The sequence below is a fragment of the Syngnathus floridae genome, chromosome 1 (genome assembly GCF_059516105.1).
Source record: "Syngnathus floridae isolate MCC-2025c chromosome 1, RoL_Sflo_1.0, whole genome shotgun sequence".
Lineage (NCBI taxonomy): Eukaryota > Metazoa > Chordata > Actinopteri > Syngnathiformes > Syngnathidae > Syngnathus > Syngnathus floridae.
Window position 1 is genome coordinate 23,516,892 of NC_142413.1, and position 25,904 is coordinate 23,542,795.

Here is a 25,904-nt window from a genome sequence, read left to right on the forward strand (position 1 = left end):
GTTTCACAGTTTTGTCATTTGGATTGTCTCTTTTTTTAGGACTTGCTATAATTTCCACTTGAATGAGTATAAGGAGAAATATTCTCACAGCAAGAGCAAGGCTCAGCCTTGGGACATTCTCGCTGTACCTCCCTCATCCTCTCTTCCTCTCTTCCCATCTCTTTCTCCCTGCCTCGCTGCTCCCCCCCCCCCCCTCTCTCTCTGCTGCAACCTTTGAGAAACTGGCTAACGCCTTGAGGCCTGTGTGCATAACTACATTTTACTGTAATTCATGCAAAGTAGTGCTACAGCGATTAGGCGATTGATGCGCGTCCTCACATTGCATCTTTTAATTTGTCATTATTCAGCAAGAAAACTGAAGCTATTGACACTGACGTTAAAACCGCCAATTTTCATTAAGCGTCATAGCAAAGCGCAAATTAAGTGTCTAAAAAGAGCAAGAACACAATCTGACCGCTTGAAAGTTCAGTCTTTTTTGGTACTTCAACATTATTCTATTAAAATCTTGACTTTGCAATTGGAGGGCAGCGGAGTGAAAATCCCAATCTGGTCAGATCATCACAAATCCTGCTCGGTGTAGAAAGACAGAAGGGTTATGTGAGGGGAGATGCTTATGGGTTGATCTCTATGAGTCATCTTGTTTATTCTTATCCTGTCTTATATGGGTCACACCTCCTTCAATAAGCAAAGAGGGAAAAATACACAGATGGAGTCTACCTGCTGAAACATTATTAACAGTAATGCTTTAATGATGTCACAGTTTGCCAGCTGCATCTCAAATCCAATACAGATTGCACATGGTAAATTACTTTGTCTTGCAAACACAAGTCAATGGGCATGCTACCAGCGGCAAGCAATCCCCATTCAAGTCAATGGGCATGGTACCAACGGTGCAGTTACTGCTGGCAGCCACTGGGAGGGTGGCAGGCCAAATTAAATCTGCATTTGAAATTGAATGAATTAGGTTGATCATTACAGACCTGTTTTTCTTTCGTTTTGTGGAGTGACAAAATTTACCAGTAGGTTCCAAAGTATTTGGGCAAGTTTATTTATATATTTAAAATTAATATAGTTCAAACCAATATATTACTGGTTTGAGAAACACGTCATGTTTGTTTGTTTGTTTGTTTTATTTTTTAGGAATTACATTATATTACTGAGAGTACCTTCCTTCAAGGGTCTGTCAAGCATTTGGGAAAAGTAACATCACTGTAAATACGACGAAATCTGCAGCCCGTTTCAAAATATGATAAAACCCTTTGGTACATTATTGATACATTACTGTTTTTCAAGTTGGATCCAGGAACTTCTCCTGTACTTGAGAGACAAAGAAATAACCATTGTCTGGTAACCCCACATGTTTTTCTACAAGATGTTTACATTACCTTAAGAAATTTGATTCTAGTTTATAAAGAAACTTGAGTTAGCACGCTTGCAAATACTGAAGAGCCATACTGCAACCCTATGACTGATATTTTTATGAAATCTCTTAAGAATTAAAAGATACACTTCAGTTATATCTAAAAATATTATTCACAGTGTATTTTAAAGACTAAATCATTGGAATTGTAGTGTACAAATACATGGATCTTACGGTAGATGGCTATAACCATCTGAGTTATTTTTTCTTTTCGCTTCTGATCTGTCTGCATAACTGGGAGGTCCCCCCCCCCCCCCCCCCACACACACACACACACACACACGGGCAGTGGGCTAAAATTGAGTGGTGAAGCTTCAAATGAACTATCAAAGGGAAGCAAATGTCATGGGAGGGCAACATGTTTTTGCCATTACTTCTCCCATATGCTGCAGCAGCAGAGCAGATGTCATCGACGATTGGCTCGATGGACCCGGTCGACTCTGTGGACACTTTTTGGGAGGATGCGTGTGCTTTTGAAGAGGCTACTTATCATTATCTGTTGGACCAATGAAGATGAACTGCAACAAGAGGGGAATCGGGTCATCAGAAAGCCCGGTGAAATTATTTCAAACTTGCTATGGCAAGAACCACCGTAGTCAGAAAAATAGGCCACTTCTACAGTGGAGATTTCTTTGCACTTGACTGTGTGGGACATCAGTCAAGGCTCAGGTGAAAAAAGACCCTGGTGGGCTTTCATGCTGCCGAAGACAAAGTCAGTCTTGGAAATGGTCAATAAATGTGCCAAATTACAGCATGCTCCCTGCTGGGATAGTCCAAGTGTGTGTGTGTGTGTGTGTGTGTGTGTGCGTGCGTGCGTGCGTGCGTGCGTGCGTGCGTGCGTACGTGCGTGCGTGCGTGCGTGCGTGCGTGCGTGCGTGCGTGCATGTTCGTTCCCTCTCTGTTTCAAGATCAGTTTTTCCTATATAAGGGAGTTACAGAGAAATACAGTTATGGCCAAGGGTGTTGGCAATGATACACATTTTCAGTTGTGCTGCCTCCTTTTTCCAATGTGATTCATGTTGCTTTTACAGTGTTGTAATGAGCATTGTCATTAAGGACTTCCTGTATTTCTTTTTTTAATTGATGTAAAAATCTGCAATAATGATACACACTGTAGAAACATGTTTATAAATTTTCTGTGGACTTAATGAATACCTCTTCTATTTTCAAGGCTGATTGTTGTATATTTTCATCTTTTCAAAAAGAACCACCTCTGCTATGATCAATTCTTCTAAAAAAAAGTCCTCCCCTTTTTGAACCTCGCAAGTTTGATCTTGTTTTCATTATCAACAAATCTTGCATTCACACACACACGAACACACACAAATAATTCATGCTGCTAGATTTGCTTCGGCACAGGCTTTCTTACTAATAAAAAAAAAAAAAAAAGCTGTATGAACACATACTAGAAACAGAAAACTGAAACGAGAACGGCATTGAAATACTGTTAATTAATTCCAGGTTTCATTAAAATGGACATACCAAGTAAAACGTTATCACCCAATTAGCAAGTCTAACAAGGTTTAAGGTTGCATTTTCACAACAAACAAAAGTGGCAGCATGCTCAACTTCTTTTCTGGTCACATCACATGTTGCAAGGTCACCTGTCAGACAGAATTTGATGAGCTCACGCATTCATACACCAATTAGCAATAAGATGTGGAATATTGTCATCTCTGTACTATTTTCTTGGAAACTCAGGCCAAAGGACTGCACTGCACCACAAAGTTAAGCAAGAACAGCAAGGCATAACAGGAACAAAACTGCAATGTAATCATTATGAATGTATACAATATAACACCCAGTGGTGTTTTACGTTGTCTTTTTTTTTTTTTTAAATGATAATTAGCTTGTGTGATACAGAGGAAAAGGCCTCATCCCATGCACTCTAAAACTAATTTGGCAAAAGCATCTTGGTTTATACTTTAACTTGGGCTTTTTCTTCTGACCCGCAGGTGAACATTTTAAATCAAGTCCTGGTCATTAAAAGCACCAATGATATGGTTGCTTTATATATGGAAGAGCTAAAGAATAGTGGCAGTCTATAGTCTAGCTATTTAAACGGGCCCACCAGCCCTTGGCTTAAAACTGCCTGCCACCTACATAATGATCTTTCAGATGTATGGTCTGGAGATAATGGAGGCTGCTGAGACTAAAGCCTGTATGCTCCCAGGGTGTGCAAGAGGCAAATAACAAAGTAGGAAACAAGTGTGTTTGATCCCCCTGCACTCTTATCTGTCCTGTATGGTGTACAGTAAAACCTCTACAGCGTGTGACACCTCATTCCTCCTGGCGCTTGTTTCTACTCTGATGGGAAGTTTCACAGCAAGCTTCGCAGACTTGTGGTTATTTGTTGTTGTCTCTAACAGTGTTCATATTTCAAAACATGATCTAGTTGCTTCGTGGCTGGTCGTTCATGGCCTCCCGAGGCCCGCCTCTTTTCTTTCAAGCTGCATCAGCTGGAGTTCACCATCAGATGGCAGCCCACTAATGCCTCCTTCCCATCTTAGATGACAGGTACTTTGCTCATTGGACACCGATGTGTCTTCCGTTATTATCATTATTATTCAGTTAACAGTTTTTCACATCACACAGACTTGATCCAAAAATGATGATGGGAGTGATATTATCTTAATGATAAAGGTTTACAGTAAAGAACTTAGACCTCAAACATTCAAGACATTTCATTGAAATTCAATCATGTTCTGACTGTGAAATGTTTGTATGCTAAAAACAGCTTAAAATAAAATAAAATAAATGAGGATTATTTACATCAAAACGTTTTTCATGGCAAATAGACCACTCACAGTCAAGATGTTAAAAAGACGTTATCATTCATTCTTCATTAGTGATTTCAAGTAAATGGTCTGGTTGAAAAAAGGAAGAGTAGAGTGAAATCCCCACTCACTTAGCAGTGACGTAATGGCACAGTCGGAGTGCACGGAAAGCTGCGTGACTCACATTTTTCAAGGAGTACGCTGCTTTCCTGTTGCATACAATGAAGTCTGGACAGTGTGAGAGCAAAACAGGAAACGCCGGGCCATAGGTGGATTTTGCATTTATGTATGTGACGGCGGCTACAAACATCTGAAGTAGGTGAAAGTTTCTATCGCACCACCTTAGCAGCTGACCAACCATTCGATCGTGAGATCCTCAATATTATATAATGTTAATAAACGATATATGTCTTTGAATATTGGGTTATTTGAAAGTCGCTGGTGGTGTTGTCTTTCACTCATCTGACTTTTGTGCAGGTTGGACAATAGTCAGATGTTCAGTTCCCACTCACAAATGGTGAAATGATCCTTTAGACCAGGGATGATCAACTGTTGTCATCGAGGATCGGTATTTTGGATGTCTCCCTCTTCCAAATCACCTGCCTCCACCACACCCGATTCAAATGATCAGGAATTTTCCCCTCAAGAACCGGAGTTGCCCCCACCTGCCTCTGAGCCAGAACTAGTCCATAAACTCACGACCCTGAACAGGAGATTACACGTTAATGATGCATGGCATTTAAGTTTTCGACTAACCTGAAATGAATGATCCTACTTTATTTTTCCATGGTAAGTTTCCAATTGAGGAAAATTCCTGCTATTTTGCAGCACCAATTACCACCATGTGTTTTGTCATTTGAGTTTGACAAAGGAGCAGATGGAACAATCGATTCCATTTCCCCATGTTGAAATGTTATGTCATGCCATGAAAGATGAGATACTTATGCCCTAACTGATGGCTTTAGCAACATTCAGAGAGGAAATATCATGCGGTCACAAAGCAAGAGCATTCATTAGACGGGAACATCGTGGTTATGTGTCTCTTGATTTCATAACAAGTCTTCCAACCACCAGTCTTATTTGTTGTGGATACAGAGGCTACAGTCAGACAATTTGCAACTTGGATCAGCCATTTGTTCTGCTGTGGGTCAGAGCACCGTGTTTGCTGCTGTGTCACAATAGTCTATAAAAAGCTCATTGAGAACATTTTGATGCCATGGTAAATTATGCACATTTTAGTGTTTCAACTCCCTCTTGCTATTTTGGGTGTGTAAGTCCTCTCAGGCACCAGTGAAAATCAATGTGTGTGTGCCTGTGTGTGTGCTGTGCAAACACAATAGACCCACAGCTCAGGCCATATCTCGACTTCATTTACTCCTCGTCTGATAATAAGTGTCTCCTCTCTGCTGTACCCAATTACATCTTCATTAGGTTGCTAACTTGCTCCCAACTAACCATCAACGTACGTGCAGATTCTAAGTCCGTGTGACATTAATTACCAAGATGGCTGAGTCCACAGGGGAAGGGAGCGAGGGCTAAACCGTCATACAGGAATTATACCTTCATCTCTCAGGACCATTCAGTGTCTGGAGCCGTAGTCTCCGGTCTCATCATAGCATCAATTCATTTTCATTTATCCACTGATGAGCTCAGTTCCTTCATCATTTACTCAAGGCAGTCTCGAAAAAAGATGAGTGGCTGACGCGGTGACCGCTTCTAGTCAGGGTCTGCCAATCAAATTCTAGACACATTATAATCAGCAGATAAACAATCAGTGTTGCCATTCCGCAAGATGAGATGTTACATCAGACTCAGAGTCAAGACTCAAGAGTAAAGGCTCATGCTGCATAGTTAACAGCTGAGAATTGACCAGACATGTCATTCGGAACACTCAAGACTTTTATGTAGCTGGATATGCTTTATTGTATGTACTGCATTTATATTACTGGTCCTATTATTGTCAATAGGTTTATCATATTTGAGGTTATTTATTTATTTAATGCATGGAATTGTAGTTATCATAGGATTAAGTCCACCACTTTCATTAAGTTCCACTATCACGTGTCATTTTGGGCCTAATGAATGAATGAATGAATGAATGAATGAATGAATGAATGAATGAATGAATGAAACTTTATTTCTTCACACCATTATTATTTCTTTCATATACATATGTCGTGCATTTAGACTGTAACAGGTCCCTTGATGGTGTTCTTTCCAAGTATTTGAAGCATTTGGAAGAATTTTTTTTTTAATCGCATTGAATTGCTGGGCAGCACCAACCCTCTAAGAGACCGTGTTACATTTGTTGGTGAGGTAACACACAGGCAGAATCCTCGCCATGCTAAATGGTCTGTTAAAAGATAAGTTTCAACTAAGCACAGAAACACTGCTTAAAGAAGTGTGACCGTTTAGCTACTTTAGTGCTATTTAAGAAGAACAGGAAGAAAGACTATCAAGACAAAATTTTATTTATTTTTTCTCCATGACTACATCTTCTTCATCCCTTTTACCAATCAGCTCTGGCTTCTGTCTCAGTGTCGGTAAAATATTGAGACAGAGTTCAGAGAGGAGGCAAAGTCTGTGAAGCGAATGGCTGTTAATAAGACAAACAGTGAGGGAGAGTATCTTAAATAAGCAGCCCTCCTTCCACTGGCCACTGGCGCCATGTCAACAAGTAGTTCCACACAAGCAAATCTGTCAGTCAGCCCATGGTGTGTGTGACGGCCTTCAGCAGACAGCTCTCATTGGAACTTTGAGAAGCAAAAAAAAAATTCTGTCACTGTGACTAAGTGAAGCATCCTTAGTCAGAGGATTTTCTATTGTTTCATCTCTTATTGTGTTAAAAAGTTTGGTGTTTCATTTAGTTAAGTTTTATAGATATTAGGGCTGTGCGCCAATCGGTGGTAAGCAAGACACCGAATCTGACTTTTTGCATTCAAGTTAGAACAGGTCAGGCCAAAACACAAACTTCAATGGCAAACTGGAGATGAAAACAAACACATTAGGGCTTAGGGCTTGCTAGCAGCTGGTAAAACACAAGCAGATGGATTTGAAATTGGTCCAAAAGAAACACCGTGGATTTTGCCGTTGATCAGAGTACGGCGAGGGATCGTGAGGGTTTAGGATAGTTATTTGAAGCTAAAATGAAAAACCTTTACCTAAGTTAACGCATCGATGTAAACGCCGCTGTCTTCCAGGCTTGACAGTATGGTGTAGTTAATGTGCTACATACCGTATTTGCCGGTGTATTGGTCGACCTTTTTCGATCCAAAATCGACCGAAAAAAATCGACCTCGACTTATACACCGAGTCATAAAATTTAACTTCGTATTCATCGCTTCAAATGTGATGGTAACCAAGGCCGTTTCTCATGCATCTCATTGTGCGTGGGTGTGTGTCCGTCAGGCTCATCAAACAGCGAGAAACTGAATCATTATAAAGCGTTCGTCGCATTAACACGCATCCTCAGCAACAATTTCAAATATTCTCACCTCAATAACAGACATGGAAAGCCAGACAGCGACGATGACTGCTAGGGGGAATTACTGGGTATTGAGCGAATGTGCGAGTCATCGCGCGTCAAGCAACGACAATAACTACCGGTACGTAAACATTCAATCGCCATGTCTAAATGAATGTCGTTGGCACTTAGAAAATATTCGCCAAACTTGGCCAGACTTCCAGGGGAAGAGGCCGAATTTTCACTTGTTCTGGCCGACCGGAGGAACCAGCCGAGGCGGACACTTTACGGCGGTTGAGTCGTTGGCACTTGGAAAATATTCGCTAAACTTGGCCGGACTTCCAGGGGAAGAGGCCGAATTTTCACTTGTTATGGCCGACATGGGGGACCAGCCGAGGCGGACTCTTTATGGCACAAGAGCCGTTGGCCATTAGAAAATTTGATCCGGGCGGCGTGCGCGGCCCGCTGGAAGTCGAATGAGGCTCCCCGATTTCATCCGCGGGGCTTATAAAGTGCCGATCCGCTCGGCGGGAGCTATTTTCAGCCACTTGGCGCGTGCGCACGGCCTCCCGGATGTGCCGGGCGGCGTGCGCGAGCTCGCCGGCCGCTGGAAGTCGAATGAGGCTCCGCGATCTCCTCCGCGGTGCTTATAAACAGCCGATCCGCTCGGCAGGAGCTATTTTCGGCCACTTGGCGCGTGCGCACGGCCTCCCGGATGTGCCGGGCAGCGTGCGCGAGCTCGCCGGCCGCTGGAAGTCGAATGAGGCTCCACGATTTCATCCGCGGTGCTTATAAAGTGCCGATCCGCTCGGCGGGAGCTATTTTCGGCCACTTGACGCGTGCGCACAGCCTCCCGGATGTGCCGGGCGGCGTGCGCGAGCTCGCCGGCCGCTGGAAGTCGAATGAGGCTCCGCGATCTCCTCCGCAGTGCTTATAAACAGCCGATCCGCTCGGCGGGAGCTATTTTCGGCCACTTGGCGCGTGCGCACGGCCTCCCGGATGTGCCGGGCGGCGTGCGCGAGCTCGCCGGCCGCTGGAAGTCGAATGAGGCTCCGCGATCTCCTCCGCGGTGCTTATAAACAGCCGATCCGCTCGGCAGGAGCTATTTTCGGCCACTTGGCGCGTGCGCACGGCCTCCCGGATGTGCCGGGCGGCGTGCGCGAGCTCGCCGGCCGCTGGAAGTCGAATGAGGCTCCACGATTTCATCCGCGGTGCTTATAAAGTGCCGATCCGCTCGGCGGGAGCTATTTTCGGCCACTTGACGCGTGCGCACAGCCTCCCGGATGTGCCGGGCGGCGTGCGCGAGCTCGCCGGCCGCTGGAAGTCGAATGAGGCTCCGCGATCTCCTCCGCAGTGCTTATAAACAGCCGATCCGCTCGGCGGGAGCTATTTCCGGCCACTTGGCGCGTGCGCACGGTGCGCACGGCCTCCCAGTGGTGCCAGGCGGCGTGCGCGAGTGCGCTGGCCGCTGGAAGTTGAATGAGGCTCCGCGATCTCCTCCGCGGTGCTTATAAAGTGCCGATCCGCTCGGCTGGAGCTATTTCCGGCCACTGCACATGCGCACGGCCTCCCGGAATTTGAACACATTTCGTCAATAAATTTCGCATATTTCTGATTGAATTTTGAAGTTTAATATAATGCAACAATTGAGCTCGACTTATACAAAGGATATATCATAAAATCGTAAATTTCCGTCGAACTTTAGGGGGTCGACTTATACACCGAGTCGACTTATACACCGGCAAATACGGTACATACAATAGTGATCAAGATTTTTGGGACTTTAATGTAATTTTGGCTAAAGTACTATTAGTAATCCATTTGAGTTAATTCAGAACAAGGGACACATCGAAAATACGGCGGATAGGTGCCCTGGAAGACCGGACTTAGTGACCCCCCTGGTTTAAAGGATGTTCAAAGTACTATGCTTCTTCTACACTTAATATTTTATCTAAAACATTGCTCATACATTTGATAAAAGTTTTATTATGGTGAAAATTTGACTATTAGGCCTTGTGTCAGACTGAATTGATTTTGTCCCGACTCGTCCCCGGTTGCTTTGTTATGTATGTTACGATGGTTTCTGTTCGTGTCACCCCTACCCTCCTGTGTTACCTCAATCAATGTAACCAGTCACCTGCCTCTTGTAACCTGTCTTGTATTTAAGTCCTGTCTGCCCCTCACTCCCCTTTTCGGATCGTTGATGTCTTCCCGTTTGATGTCATTCTTGTTTCTTGTTTCTTTTGGTTCCTGTCTTTGCCAGTTCTGTTTCGGTTAGCCAGTCTGTCGGTCGGTCTGTTATGTCAGTTTGTCGGTTCTGTTAGTTTTAGTTAGTTACCTTTTCCCTTCAATAAACTCTGGTCCAAGCTGCATTTTGTCGCCCAGCTCCATTCACTTCATGACAGGTTTATGTTTAAATTAAAGTTAATATGAGGGTTAAAGAAATTTATTATTTTACAGTTTTATAGCTAAATATTTGTAACTTTATTGACAATATTCACTCTTTATTTGATATTCTGCCCTCTGGGAAGAGGTACAGGAGCCTGCGCTCCCGCACCGCCAGACTCACCAACAGCTTCATTCTCCAGGCTGTTAGGATCCTGAACTCTCTTCCCCCTTCTGCGTAGCGTCCTGTACTTATTTATTGTGTCATTTGTTTATTTATTATTTATTCATCACTCTTATTTATTCATTGATTGTGCCTTCTTGTTTTATTTTTCTTGTGTTGTTTACGTGTATGTACGTTGTGGACTGTCTTGTCACCGTGGGATAGTGGGAACGTAATTTTGATCTCTTTGTGTGTCTTGGCATGTGAAGAAATTGACAATAAAGCAGACTTTTACTTTGACTTTGACTTTGGTTTAATTCTCTGTGGACAAAAAAAGGGGTTTCAACTCCAAACCTTTCTCATTACCGATTTTTTTTTTAACCAAACCTTACAATCTCATAAGAACTTTCTGTCTCCAGAGTTGGAGCGGCGGTCACAACCTACATCAGTTTCGGAACAAAGTTAAAACATGCATTGTTGTTCTGCGGTGCTTTTGACGCACTTCCCCTTCAAGGTGTCTTGGCTGCGCGTCTGAGCTAAATTTGTGTTTTTCCTCATGTGTTGGCAGAAGTGAAACTCAAAGTATGATCAGCGCACGCATACAGGAAGCAAAGTTACAGTGTACACAATGAAGAATGCTTGAGCAGACATCAGACATCAGCTCTGTTATAATACACGGCGGCAAAAGTCACGCGGCACCAAAGGTGAAGCCATATTGTTTCTTGTCAAGTATACGTACGTTTGAAATCTTTGTGTTGAAAGTAAAATGTGGCCAGCAAATGTCACCCTGTCTCTTATAAACCTACTTTGGATTTGGTTTCCATCAACATAAAGGGCATAAAAAGGCAAAGAATGCAAGCAAATGGTCTTTTATTTATCCACTACATGCATTCACCTTCATGACATTTGATACAAAACAAAGCAATAACAAGAACTGTACAGTGAAACAACAGAATATAAATGACATTTTGATATTACACAGCAGAGACTTAAAGTTAAACTAAAGTGCTGCATAGTTTTGCTACACAAAGCCTCCTTCCAAAAAAAAAAAAAGGAAGCCAGAGGAATCGGAGCGAATTCTTGGTTTAGTACAGTTGGGAATTTCAAATGAGGCATCAGCATATTCAGAGGACTGGAGGCAGACTTCTTAAGTCGGACAGATGGAGGCTTTATCGAGATTTGGGAATATGTCACACATCTTGGAGATGACACTGCAGGCTCATCGTCTTCTGGACAAGGACGCAACATCGTCAGGGGGTCTTGTGCTTTTTCTTTTTAACGATGAAACGCCCTTTTAATTCTGATCTTAACCTTTTCCCCTAAAGCAGCGAGGGCACGGCTGGCCCCCTCCGATGAGCTTTGCTGTAGATCCGTCCGTCCGTCTGCTCGGCGGCAGTCGGCCGTGTTGCCTCCCTGCAGCCTGTTTTCTCTGCCCCTCGATGGGGATTTTCACATCTCTGTGATAGAAAAGAGATGAGAATGAAGCTCAGGGCAGATGAGGAAAGGGGCATCTTTTGAAGTTAAAAGGGTATAATGATTTATTTGTAATATGAATTATTTTGTGATGATGGTGTCGTCATGATTGATTGATATTATTCAAAGCATATACATGAAATTTGTCCTCTGTCCCCACCACTTTTACACCTTTTGCCAATTATGTTGCAATCTGTTAGTGTGAACATACAATTTACCGCCTGTTACATGTATGTTAGCAAATCAGACCTACGAGAGGTGCTCGGTGATGCCAAGAAGGAGGATGGGACACTATATATGTGACTTTATATGTACACTACTACTATGGTGTGTAAGTGTGTCAGTGAAAAATAAGAAAATAAAAGATTGAGTGATAGACGCTCTAATCTCCTTAACTACACACCAGCAAGTTCCCGGTCCAACACATCAATGAAGCTCTCCAGCTCCCTTGTGTCTCCCAGCTTGGCTGCAAAAAGAGGACAGAGAGAAAAGGAATTAGAAAGAAAAAAAAAAACTAAGATTTTGAAGCATGGCTCATTTCTTTGGTATTTGCATTGGAACAACTGCTGTGAAGTAAGAGAATGTCTGATGAACTGCTTTTAGACGAGGAAAATATTGAATTTTTTGTCTACAAACAGAGTTAAAGTTGGGCCCAAAAACTTGACAGCTCGCAACCTCCCACAGGGGTCTCTCTGCATAACTTTCTGACGTGGAATAGAGTAAGCGGCCCCTGCAGGTCACCCTTGTTTATTCCCATTGATATGTAACCATCCTCGCTGTGTATGCGTATGCGACCCAATACAACTGCATTTGCACCGATACAAGATGAAGTGCTGTGACATGACACAAAAAGCCCTGCAGGAGACACGGCAGCCACAGACAGAAGCTGTTGTGTAAAAAAAAAAAACCAGAGCTTTAGTGGTCACAGCAAGATCAACAGTGATCGGAACAGCGATATGCATACGCTGAAGGACGCCTTCAGTACCTTTCGGTAGCAGCATTAAGCCTGCTGTGTGCAGCTCCTCCTCACTGGTGTTCAAACTGTTGCCCAAAGATGTTTCACTGTCTGCAGGAGACACAATTTTAGGATCACGCACTCATTGGCCACAACATTAGGTACAAACATACAATATTTTGTATTACTTTTATGTCATTGTATCTGTTTTTCATAATATGACATTGAATAAATGTTCAATACAGTCGTCATTTAAATACCCGTCTTAATCACATTTATAAATTGACTATATGCTGTAAAGTACAAAATTTGTGCCAAAGCTAAAGGAAAATATTTTTAGGTCTACTGGCTGAAAAGGAACAAATAATTTCATGCGTTGGCACCTTTATCTGGAGCCTCCGCCAAATGGAATGGTCGCACCCCTGGCATATGCAGACTACAAAGTTTCTTTATGTATTTACAATTACATTTAGTTTAGTTTTAAAATACTACAAATGACACGTGATTGCATTTTGTTATATCAAAATATTGAGTTCATTCAACCTTGTGTTAATTTACTAAATCCACTACATTCCTTCAATATGTCAATATTTACAACATCTAAAGAGGGAACATTTAGTACTCCCCCTGGGGGTTCCCACTTTACTACACAAATGCATCGCAGTCATTGTTGATTATTTTATGCCAACATTACGCCGTTAATTAAACACACAGAGATCACACTGGTCCCGCAAACACTATTGTTTTCTAAAACTTTATTTTTTTTCGGTCGAGAAATGCTGCAAGCTGCAAAATGAATGCTTATTCATCCAATGACTGTGAAGGTTTCGTCTTTATTGTCACAGGCCTCTCTCTTTAAACACTAGAGGTCAAAACACATTCAATGATGCATCACACAAGGGAGCAAAAGCACGATTGTTTCTTTTGTCCTATAACGTCTGTTTTTGCATAACCACAAGAAAAGAATCACAAAGACTATTATGCCTGCAGAAAGGCATTAATATTCAAGGTGTATATGGATGTTGGCCTTTGGTACCATTCATTCAATGCAAATTAAAAACGTGGAGGATTATTTGTCCCACACTTATTAATATTGGGTTTTGGAGGTTGCTCAGTTTTCTTACTGTAATCAGAGTCTTCGGCCCCGCTATCATCCCCTGGTGCCCTGCGGCTCTTGGCCTCCGTCAACATGTGCTGGTATGCATGTAGGCTACTTTGAGGGGGGGCCTGCAGCTCCTTCACCACATCTTGGAACTCTTGCAGCAGATCTTGCAGGTCCAGCTCAAAGTCTGCGTGGAAAATATGACACCACTTTATGAGGTTACTTCATCGCAACTATTTTTATATTTTTTATAAGCATTAGCATGCAGGGTTGTTTTGAAAAGATTGCCTATAGTGTTTTGGGGGTCGTATAGAAAATGTTCTTGTGAATTTCATGAGATTCGAATGAAATAAACGCTTAAGCCTATACTGGTAGTTAGGATGGAGTGGAGGTGGGTGAATAAATCTTGCAGGTCCAGCTCAAAGTCTGCGTGGAAAATATGACACCACTTTATGAGGTTACTTCATCGCAACTATTTTTATATTTTTTATAAGCATTAGCATGCAGGGTTGTTTTGAAAAGATTGCCTATAGTGTTTTGGGGGTCGTATAGAAAATGTTCTTGTGAATTTCATGAGATTCGAATGAAATAAACGCTTAAGCCTATACTGGTAGTTAGGATGGAGTGGAGGTGGGTGAATAAATAGCCTTTAAAGCATGAAAAACATCTCAGTGGTGTAAAAACACTCAAACTGTTAACATTGTGGTATTGATAATAAAATGTGAAACAAAGTTAGAATGTGAGCCGTGGGCTGTGGTAAAAGATGTCATTTTGTGCAATTTCTACCAAACATTGCAGGATAAACACAGTTCTTATTTACTTTAAAAGGAAAAAAACAGAATGGTAAGGCATTGACAAATCCATTTAGAATCTAAATATATGTGCTTAATTTTGAAAAAAAAAAAATATATATATATATATATCCGCATTTGTTGAATGACACGTGACTGTGGTGCACACATAAAATGAAAGTGGAAAATGTGAAAATATGAAACATTACAGCCGTGATCAAACCAAACGCGAGGTAGGCAAAACGTGAAAGTGTAGACAGTTTAAATATGATGTGACTGGGCAAGAAATAAGTTTTAAAAACATCAAATATAGCTTCTCTGAGAACTTCTTGAATGGCTATCTGATCCCCATCAGTCCACCACTTGAAAACTAATGGCTCATATAGACGCTGGACTCACCTGAAGTCACTCCTGAGGACATAGTGGTGCCAATCTAGGGACGAAATAAAGAGCAGACTGCTGGGATCAAGGCGTTTCTAGGTTGACTGGAGCTGACTGTAGTTCTCTTATACAGCTGAGAGAGGGGGAGGAGGAGCCAGACACATGGAGGAGGAAAACTTGACTTCTACTGTAAATGGAAAGAAATGAGAGGAAAGGCTCGTCGGAAAAGCAAACATAATCAGGCATACAGGAAAGGGGCTATTATGCAACTTTGGTTCAGGCTTCAATGTTTTTTCCTTTGAAATACTTGCTGAGGATTCCCTCCCTTCATTTATAGTTCTTATTACAACACAATACAATAAATATATTGTTCTTTATATAGCACTTTCACAACAGCTGTAGCCGTAACAAAGCGCTTCAGGCTATAGTATTTATAGCAATGGATTAAAAACTGAAATTATAATCATCAGTGTAAAATAGGTCCCTTATATTCTCGACATTGCAGCCGTATACTTTGAGAAATTTAAAATGCTGAAATAAAACTGATTAAAAAAAATCTGAAACTATTCTTACCCTGGTTGGCAGTAAAAGGTACCACTTCCTGTTTGAGCATTTCTGCTACTGCTGCTCCTCTACATCACTACATGCATCAGTTAATAATGACTTCATTTGTCTTATTCCAATCTCAGTGGAAATGGACTCCAGCCCTCCTGTCAAAGGGTGTCAACATAACAAATGAGATGAATGCTGAATGCATGTGAGCACTGCTGAATTTGACACATTAATCCTATCAAATGGGCTATCCAGAGAGGGAAAATATAAGCATGAAAAAAGGTTCTTCTTGGGCAATAACTGTGTTGAGATCATTACTGGTAATAAATGACATTTTTAGCTGCACAGGTATGCTTTGCCGCCTCCACGCTTAAGCTCCTCTTGCTGCTAGGGAACAAGGCTAGCGTATGAGGTCATGGCAATTGTGAATCTCTAAAATACACCAGGTCAGTCAAGAGTCAAATCAGAAGAAATGCCATGAATATCAACTTCTTGTGGCGTCTCATTACTGTGTGGTAGAGAATCCCCATGCATTGGTAATCACCTCATGTGAACCTTACACAAAATAGAAATATATTTAAGATGTTATGCAGCCGTTAAAGAGGAGTTTGCTCGCAGTAATTGCATGACTCGAAGTTGAGAAAAGTGAAACACACAGGCTTTCCTTTTGGCGGGGTTGCACATACTTCTCACAGCTGAACTTTCCGGTTGCGGGCCTTCCAGACAGTGCACGTGGAAGAAAAGGAGTGAGCGATTTTGACTGGCTCTAATACTTTCCAGATCCGAACCAGTTTATGACTCAGGAATATTTGCGGATGGATACAACACTGGGGATTTCAACACCATTGAGCAGCAGATGGATCGAGAAGCGGTTTTCCTCCAGGAGAGCAAAGAGAATAAATGCATTCTTTAACACATCATGTGACCCACAAAGGACCTTGCGGTTTTCTGTTATCACAAAAAAATCAATAGCCATGTTTCCAAATATTAGTCAGCCTACTGTACCGTACAGCAACATTCAGCAAGCCACTGTGAGCTGTAGCGTTACTAATCTGGGTCTTTTTATCATGGAGTGTAAGTGGGATGGAGATATTTTAGTCATCCTTGTAAATACGGTGACATCATACCATGATAACAATGTAGCAAAGAAAATGAATGTGACATGGTAAACCACAGACAGCAATGGTGGACATTTAGCATGTTTTCTTGCACTCCTTGGCATGTGTCCTTCCTAATCCCATTGTTTCTCAACAGATGATTTGACTGGAGTGTTTTCCTCTGCCCTTGAGGTCCTTCTGTGTTGGTAGTGAGCCAAAAATGGTACCAATGGTACCAATGTCAGTGGAAGCCCTAAAAATTGCATTCAGACTAGGGTTATAATATCTTGGGATTTTTCACTATAGGTAGTTATTTCATGTTGACATTTATTTTTTTAAATCAAATTTTCAGGTTTTTAGTTTTACGTACCAAAATAAATACGTTGAAAATAAACTTGAATGCTCATGTCTGGAATGAATTGACAAAGCTGATAATGTAAGACATTTTTTGTTATAATTATTGATAGTTGGATACATTTGAAATGTAATTCCGTTATAGTTTTTAAAAGCACTTATTTTGATTTTATCTCATCAAAGAAATCGATTTTTTGTTTTTAAATTAAAAATTTTAGCTATTTCAAAAACTATAATAAATCTGCTCCAGGCTGAACCGTAGAGAGTCAGCAATGTAAATCTAGTTCCGCAAGTATAATAGTCATAGTGAGGGAAGGTAATGATGAGATTTTGTCTTCAACCCATCTCCTCTCAGATCAGCGCCTCAAATCTACATATACGAGTCTCAAAGTCTGTGCGTGAGCCAAGAAGCTCTTTAGCCTCAATACCCTCACTGGGCACTATCGACCACTACACAACATCCACTGGCAACGCTGATGCAGCTATTGTTGTTATAATGGTTAGCTAGCAGCCATCAGTGCCTCCCACCAAACACTAGGGTGTCATTACATGCATTCTCCCAAATACAAACCAGGCACCGGTGATAACTATTACAACCATAGCAGTGCATCAAAATCAGATGAGTGTGGATCAGAGAACCGCCCCCCACCGAGCTGTCTAGTGTTTTAGAACTTGATTGACAGCAGCTTTCAAGATGCCTCACTTTGAATGTTTTGCATTTCAAGTCTGTGCTGAGAGAATGATAAATATCTGCTTTCCACCTCAAAGACGTGATGGAGGGTGAACGTCTGATTTTACCTGGTAGTGCAGCGATGATTATCTGAAGTATCTGACATCATCTACATCCAAACATGTCATGTGGGTGTTAAAAATGTCACAGGGAACGCGTAAACAGTCGGAAAAAAACAACAACTGCTTAAGATGCAAGCAGCGTATACAAGCTCAACAAACACAGCGCTCGTATTTGGCCACGCTACTGAGCCCAGCTAGATTCCCTTTTGAATCGCTGTGGACAGCCAGGATTTGATAAGTGGGAGCCACACAAAAAAGCCCCAAAGTCAACTGGGATACGTTAGGATAGACAAAGAATGACAATGAACTTATTTTTCAGTCCTTCTATTGATAACGTACAAAGAAAAGGAAACACATATTTGGAAGTTCATAAGTAAGGCAAACTCATTTGTGTTGATAGTAACTACGAAGGTGTCCACAATATACATATATATATATATATATATATATATATATATATATATATATATATATATATATATATATATATATATATATATATATATATATATATATGTACTCTTAAAGCTGTTGGGTTAAACTGAACCCACATTTGGGGAAATAGTAACCAAAAGGGACCCACCTAATGCCGGGTTATTGGTCTGAGGATTTGACCCAGCACACTCGGTCAAGGTTTTCATCCACCAACACAAAAAGAACCCATACTGAGGATTTACATTCCATTTTCTTCCATGTCAGTAGACAAATTGTCAAAAAAAGGTGACCGGCTCGAGTATGGCCAAATGCAATCTTCAAACTACAACTACAAACTACAGATTCAAAATAATTAACCCCACCAAGACTCCAACACCGCTCCTCAGCAATTGGGCTAGCAAGGAAAATAATGGCATTTTCTTTTGTTTGTGCGTCTGTAGCAATTACATCATATCAGAGCACACGTGCAGTCACTCTGGATTAGATTTTCTGCCAAAGGCTATCATATTCGTTCAGCGTTTGTTGTGGGGCAATATTTAGGAGAGCATCATCACTTCATTGTCGACAGTCATTAATGGAAACCAGCGCCACTTAGCACCAGTACGTAGGTTAATCTGCTGGTCAATGAAGGGAGAGGGGAGGGGAGGGGTGGAACTTTGCCAATTACCCACCTGGACAGAGCTGCATGAATTTTTGGTTCAAAAAGCTTCAAAGGACTTTGCGTGCCATGGTGTGAGGCCTGCATCCATCTGCTAGTTTGATGTTGACAGCCGTTCCATACCTTAAAGACTGGGGGAAGAAATCAACAACCAACAGAGCAAGAAAGGGCATTTTGATGAGAATGAGACTGCACACAAAGACACATAACGCCTTAAATTAGAGCCGGAATAAAGCAAGCTACGTGTAATCAGGGGGGAAATAAGCATGCATTTTAAACGTTTCCTAAAGGCGTCTCTTATTTTTATAATGCAATTTGTTGAATTTTCTGTCAGCTAATGTCAACAGAGAAACTGCTAAAGCGTTTCACTATAAAGCAGTGTTTACCGAGATTGATTGAGCCAAGGCACATATTTATGTTGGAAAAACATCCCAGGGCACACCATCAAATCACATCACCAACAAAAATGACACACACACACACACACACACACACACACACACACACACACACACACACACACACACACTGCCCCCCTCCAAAAAAGTTCATATGCACAGGTTAATTGCTGTATGTACTTTCTGCCATCTAGTGGAACAACATTTAATTGTTCTGTCTGGCACTATACATCACTGGCAAAGACGCACAAAGATGAAGTTGTCGTAAATAAATGACATTCGTAATACAACGATTATCGCTAACATTAGCATAACAAACAAAAGTACTATTTTACTTTTTACAATTGTATTTTTGGGACCTCTGGAGGTTATTCACTAATTTGGAGTTTTAGCTCATAAAAAAATGTATGAGGTACTATCTAATGTGCCCCACAGGTCTAAAGATTGGATTCCAGGGTGGTAACTGCTTGAATAAAGAAACAAAAAAGGAGTATCAAGGGCACAAAAGCAGCACACTGTAGGGACAAGTCATTGTACTCCTAAATGAGTGCAGTACTATCTATCATTTAAAAAAAAAAAAAATTGCTTGACGTGACTGATTCAATGCAGTCAACAGAAAACTGGGGACATTGCAGCAAGGCCTCACTAAATCCGTCGTAATATAATCATCAGCCAAAGAGAATGTATTCCCTGAGATGACTCCCCCTTAAAATATGTAATGTACTGCTGATATGATTGAGTCTTATCATGTTGGCGGTAAAGTAGTTAGACACATAAAGGAGGTGTAATGTAATGTTCCTCCTGTGTGGAGGTCGCGAAAGTCCCCAGAGAGGAAGCCCTTGGTGTTGGCTCGTGAGTGAAAAATTCGTTCATAAGATTTTTTCAGCGAACGAGAGAGAACGAATCACTTTAGGAAGTGATTCGTTCTTTATTCAGTTCATTTGACTTCAACCAGTAGGTGTCGGTAATGCGTATTGAAGCTGGTGCCACCTCGCCGTAAAACAAAACGAAGAAGAAAATGACGTAACTGCCCGTTCACAAACGAGTCATTGGGTGAACTGCCTTCTCGTGCACCAACGTATCAGTCAACATGTTGCGTCTCCTGGGGTGAACTATGTAAGCCAGAATGTAGATTTACGATTTGCCAAGGAAAGAAAGAACCACTCACTGAAACACCACTTCTTTGATGCACGTTTTCTCCAAGATAACGGCTAACTTTATTGCATGAAGGGATGCGCCGTTATGCAACAACGGGGAGATTATGCTTCTCTTTGGGTAATCGTAATTTTATAACACTTATAGTAGTTTTTAAATAACGTGTATGCATATATATGCCTAAATATTGTTATCCAATATATCTACTGCAATTTCACATTAGATTGCTGGTTTGAAATTGTACTTTTATTATGATTATTATTTATTTTTATTTATTTTTAATTATTATTTCAATAAACATTTATGTTAAAACTTGTCTGGTGTTTTATTCCTTGTATTTATATTTGCCAATCAAAACATAAAAATCAGACATTTGGTTAACTGCTTTATATGACAATATGTATATATATATATATATATATGTATATGTGTTTTACGTTGTTATATGAGTTGGTGTCCTCCAAAATAACAATGTCGGCATAACGGGTTTTTTATCAACCTTTTATTCAAACACATTCGGTATAATAACACCATCAACTACAATCCAACAAATACAAAATAACGTGTGTCGGCTGGCATAGCAGCAACGCTGTCTGTCACTCACTTGTGAATCTTCGCGAATGAACCTGAAAATGGCGGTGTTCCTAATAGTGTCCGAATGACATCACAGATCAAACAGCCAATCAGAAAGTGGGGGTGAGGGCGGGTGTGGCACTTTTCACTTTCATTTAAGCTTTGACCATGATTTTTCCCTGATGAAGTGGCCTGTGATTAGGTACACTTCATGGGCACTTCAATAGGTACACTACACGAGGTAAAAAAACAAATTGAACAAATCTTTTGAGTGAACCGATTCTAAAGATTCAGTTCACTTAAGAACTGGAATGCACATCACTAGTACAAAAGAGTGCAGACCGCCAAGGGCCGCCAGGTGTGACCATGTACCTAAATGTGCTTTTAGAATTGAAACCTCGCTTTGTATGCAAACAAATGCAAGTATTTATGAGTAAATACATAAGGATAAGGTGGCCCCACACAAACCAATGGATCACGTCCACTACCTAGGGGGCGGGGTGAAATCCAGTAGTGTAAAGGGCGGGGCAAAGAGTGTTAGGGTTTAAAGCTAGGGTTAGGGGTTAGGGTTTGGGTTAGGGTTTCAAAGTCGGGTTAGGGGTTAGGGTTAGTTTTGAGGGTTAGGGTTTCGAAGTAGGGTAGGCGAAGGGTTAGGGTTTACCCTAACCAATTAACCCTAAACCCTAACCCCTAACCCTACTTTGAAATCCTAAACCGAACCCCTAACCCAGACCGCGGGCCATATCCGGCCCTTTGTGCGTCTCTGTCCGGCTCACAATCATAAATTACATTTGATTACAACTTAATAAATAAAAAAAACAATCAGTGTCGTACATGCAATAACACTGTGCTGCTTTTATTTTGAAAGGCGTCGCACTTCCGTGTAGCGTGCGTGCATGTAAGCTGTGCGTGTAAGTGAACAGCGCGAAGTAATGCTGCCCTCAAAATGTGTGCTGGCGCGAAGAAAAGAAAAGTTGACAAGGAGTGCCGTGTTTTCAACAAGATATGGACTGCCAAGTATTTCTTTACAGAACTGAAAGGTAAAGCCGTGTGCCTGGTTTGTGGCACACAGGTCGCTGTGTTTAAAGAATATAATTTGAGTCGCCACTACACGACCGAGCATGAGGAAAAATACAGACATCTGTCTAATAAAGAGCGCGCAACAGAGGCTGATGCATTGCTAGCAAAACTGCAAGCCCAACAAGGACTTTTTATCCAACTTTACACCCACAGAGATGCAGCGGTCAGGACAAGTTTTGTCATTTCCCGCAAAATTGCCAAAAAAAGTAAGCCGTTTACTGACAGAGAGTTTATTAAGGAGTGCTTATTGGACTCTGTTGCACTGATATGCCCGGAGAAAAAGAGTGCATTTGAGAATGTGTCACTCTCCCGATGTACCGTAACAAGGCGGGTTGAGGACACATTGATATGTTTCTATAAATGTGTTGTAATTCACAGTTTGAGGAAAAGTTAAAGAAGTTAAGAATAAATTGTACTGATTAATGATTTTTTTATTTGACCTATACACCACAATTTCACATAGCCTAATAAATATAAACAGAATTATTGTAGTCTTCTAATTACCAGTACCAGCTATTTAAAATAAATAATTTAGTGTATATTACAATGGAATAAAGTTGAGCAGGTTTAAATTATCGTTGGTGTGGCCCTCTGACATAACTCAGGTTTTTCATGTGGCCCCTTGTAAAAATTAATTGCCTACCCCTGCCCTAACTCAACCCCAACCCCAACCCTAACCCCTAACCCCTAACCCCTAACCCTACTTCGAAACCCTAACCCCTAACCCTAACCCTAGTTTGAACCCCAAACCTAACCGCTACCCCTAAACCCCAACCCTACTTTGAAACCCAAACCCTAGCTTGAAACCCTACTTTGAAACCCTAACTCTCTTCGCCCCGCCCCCTACACTACTGGATTTCACCCTGCCCCCTCAGAAGTGGGCGTGATCCATTGGTTTGCTCCGCCAACTTGGGGCTGGGGCCACCTTATGTATTTACTCATAAATACTTGCATTTGTTTGCATACAAAGCGAGGTTCCAATTCTAAAAGCACATTTATGTATATACTCACACTTGGGATCGAACCAAGTTCTTACCGAGCTAGAGCCAGTGTCACTAACTAGTCGGCTATTTCGACCTGGCAGCCCTTGGCGGTCTGCACTCTTTTGTACGAGTGATGTGCATTCCAGTTATTTTAAGTGAACTGAATCTTTAGAATTGATTCACTGAAAAGATTCGTTTAAAAGAATCGTTCACTGAATCGTTCACTACACTTTCTTATTTATTTATACTTTTTTTTTTTTTTTTACCTCGTGTAGGGTACCTATTGAAGTGTCCATGAGGTGTACCTAATCACAGGCCACTTCATTAGGGAAAAAGCTTAAGCGAAAGTGAAAAGTCCCACACCCGCCCTCACCCTCACCTCCTGATTGACTGTTTGATCTGTGACGTCATTCGGACACTCTATTAAGTACACCGTCATTTTCAGGTGTACCTAATCACAAGCCACTTCATTAGGGAAAAATCATGGTCAAAGCTTCACGGAAAGTGAAAAGTGCTACACCCGCTCTCACCCCCACTTTCTGATTGTCTGTTTGATCTGTGACGTAATACGGACACCGCCATTTTCAGGTTCGTTCGCGAAGAATCACGAGTGAGAGACAGACAGCGTTGTTTGTTTTAATTTTGTATTTGTTGGATTCTAGTTGATGCTGTGAATGTGTTTGAATAAAAGGTTTATGAAAAACCCGTTATGCCAACTCATATAACAACGTAAAACACACATATATATACATATTGTCATATAAAGCAGTTAACCAAATGTCTGATTTTTATGTTTTGATTAGCGAATATAAATAAAGGAATAAAACACCTGACAATTTTAACATAAATGTTTATTACAATAATTAAAATAATAATAATAAAAGTAAATTTCAAACCAGTAATTTAATGTGAAATTGCAGTAGATATATTGGATAACAATATTTAGGCATAATAAATATTGTGTGTGATGTGAGTCACCCCGCTCACTCTTTGTTTGATCTTCTGCCCTCTGGGAAGAGGTACAGGAGCCTGCGCTCCCGCACCACCAGACTCACCAACAGCTTCATACTCCAGGCTGTTAGGATCCTGAACTCTCTCCCCCCTCCAAAGAGAAGCATAATCTCCCCGTTGTTGCATAACGGCGCATCCCTTCATGCAATAAAGTTAGCCGTTATCTTGGAGAAAATGTGCATAAAAGAAGTGGTGTTTCAGTGAGTGGTTCTTTCTTTCCTTGGCAAATCGTAAATCTACATTCTGGCTTACATAGTTCACCCCAGGAGATGCAACACGTTCACTGACTGATCCGTTGGTGCACGGGAAGGCAGTTCACCCATTAACTCGTTCGCGAACGGGAAAGTCAGGATTCGTTCCCTCACTGATCCGTTCTCACGATGAACTGGAAATGCAAATCACTCACTGACTTGGTCACTCACAGATCTGTTCAGTTGGTGAACGGGAAATGCAATTCACGACTTGGAAGTAACGTCATTTTCTTCTTCGTTTTGTTTTAGATGGCACCAGCTTCAATGCGCATTACCGACACCTACTGGTTGATGTTCCTGATGGACATTTACACCTCCCATCTCACCCGCAAGGCGACCACGATTGTGTGTGATGTGAGTCACCCCGCTCATTCTTTGTTTGATCTTCTGCCCTCTGGGAAGAGGTACAGGAGCCTGCGCTCCCGCACCACCAGACTCACCAACAGCTTCATACTCCAGGCTGTTAGGATCCTGAACTCTCTCCCCCCTCCTGCGTAACGTCCTATACTTTTGCACTATATTCTGACTGTCTGCTGTATGCTCACTTGCTCCGTTTTTGCTCATCTTATTTATTATGTTATTTGTTTATTTATTATTTATTCATCGCTCTTATTTATTCATTGTTTGTGCCTTCTTGTTTTTACTTTTTGTGTTGTTTACTTGTATGTAGATTGTGTACTGTCTTGTCACCGTAGGATGGTGGGAAACGTAATTTCAATCTCTTTGTATGTCTTGGCATGTGAAGAAATTGACATTAAAGCAGACTTTGACTTTTGACTTTGAAGTCATATGAACTGAAAAAAAGAACGAATTACATTAGGAAGTGATTCGTTCACTCTTGTTCACTGAAAAAAACAATTGTTATTTTGAACGAATCGTTCACTCACGAGCCAACACTATTTTGTACTTTCCCAACACGCACCGAACGAAATACTGAACGGATGAGAACGACTCGAAGTGAAAGTGGGGTGATCGTCCAGCTTGCCACGTTTGGCGAGTATCTCCGTCGCTACACTCGAACACTTCAGATTTAGGGTTCGACTCCCCACCGCTACGAAATCTGCTAAGCATGATTGTGCTAACGCTTGTCAAACTTCTCCCCGCCGCACTATCCGCATTGCATTGCGCGCTTTTCTCAACAGGAAAAAAATAAGGCAGTAACTTTTAAGAAGTTTAGCAAGTTTTCTTTCTTCTTTTTTGTTATTTACTTGTCTAGACGAGGTAAAAAAAAAAAAAAATCCCGTCATTTACTTCATATGGTGTACCGGCACAAGTTTGCAGTGCTGAGGACATGTGGAGCCATAGAACGAAGTTATTTCGAAGCACCGATGGCCGAGCGGTTGGGCACATTGATGGTAGTATTGGCTCGTGAGTGAACGATTCGTTCAGGAGAACGAATCTTTTCGGTGAACAAGAGTGAACGAATCACTTCCTAAAGTGATTGGTTCTTTTTTCAGTTCATATGACTCCAACCGGTAGGTGTCAGTAGTGCGCATTGAAGCTGGTGCCACCTCGCTGTAAAACAAAACGAAGAAGAAAATGACGAACGAGTTCTGAATTGCATTTCCCGTTCACCAACTGAACGGATCTGTGACTGAGTGATTTGCATTTCCAGGTCATCGCGAGAACGTATCAGTGAGGGAACGAATCCTGAC

The 25,904-nt window shown here is 41.5% G+C and overlaps 1 protein-coding gene across 2 annotated transcripts; it reads right to left on the reverse strand.

The window, feature by feature from the left end:
• Nucleotides 1-11,061: 11,061 nt before the first annotated feature.
• On the reverse strand, nucleotides 11,062-15,150 carry LOC148404669 (regulator of cell cycle RGCC). 2 transcript variants are annotated; one of them, XM_088392955.1, is made up of 5 exons: nucleotides 14,929-15,143; nucleotides 13,761-13,925; nucleotides 12,667-12,747; nucleotides 12,085-12,147; nucleotides 11,062-11,665 (listed from the first exon to the last, which is right to left on the reverse strand). In XM_088392955.1, the coding sequence occupies exons 1-5, from the start codon at nucleotides 14,948-14,950 to the stop codon at nucleotides 11,658-11,660; spliced, it is 339 nt and encodes a 112-aa protein (XP_088249081.1). In that variant the 5' UTR covers nucleotides 14,951-15,143; the 3' UTR covers nucleotides 11,062-11,657. The 2 variants fall into 2 exon arrangements, with proteins under 2 accessions (XP_088249081.1, XP_088249090.1); XM_088392964.1 differs by lacking the exon at nucleotides 11,062-11,665 and having other exon boundaries at nucleotides 12,077-12,147; nucleotides 14,929-15,150.
• Nucleotides 15,151-25,904: the final 10,754 nt, after the last annotated feature.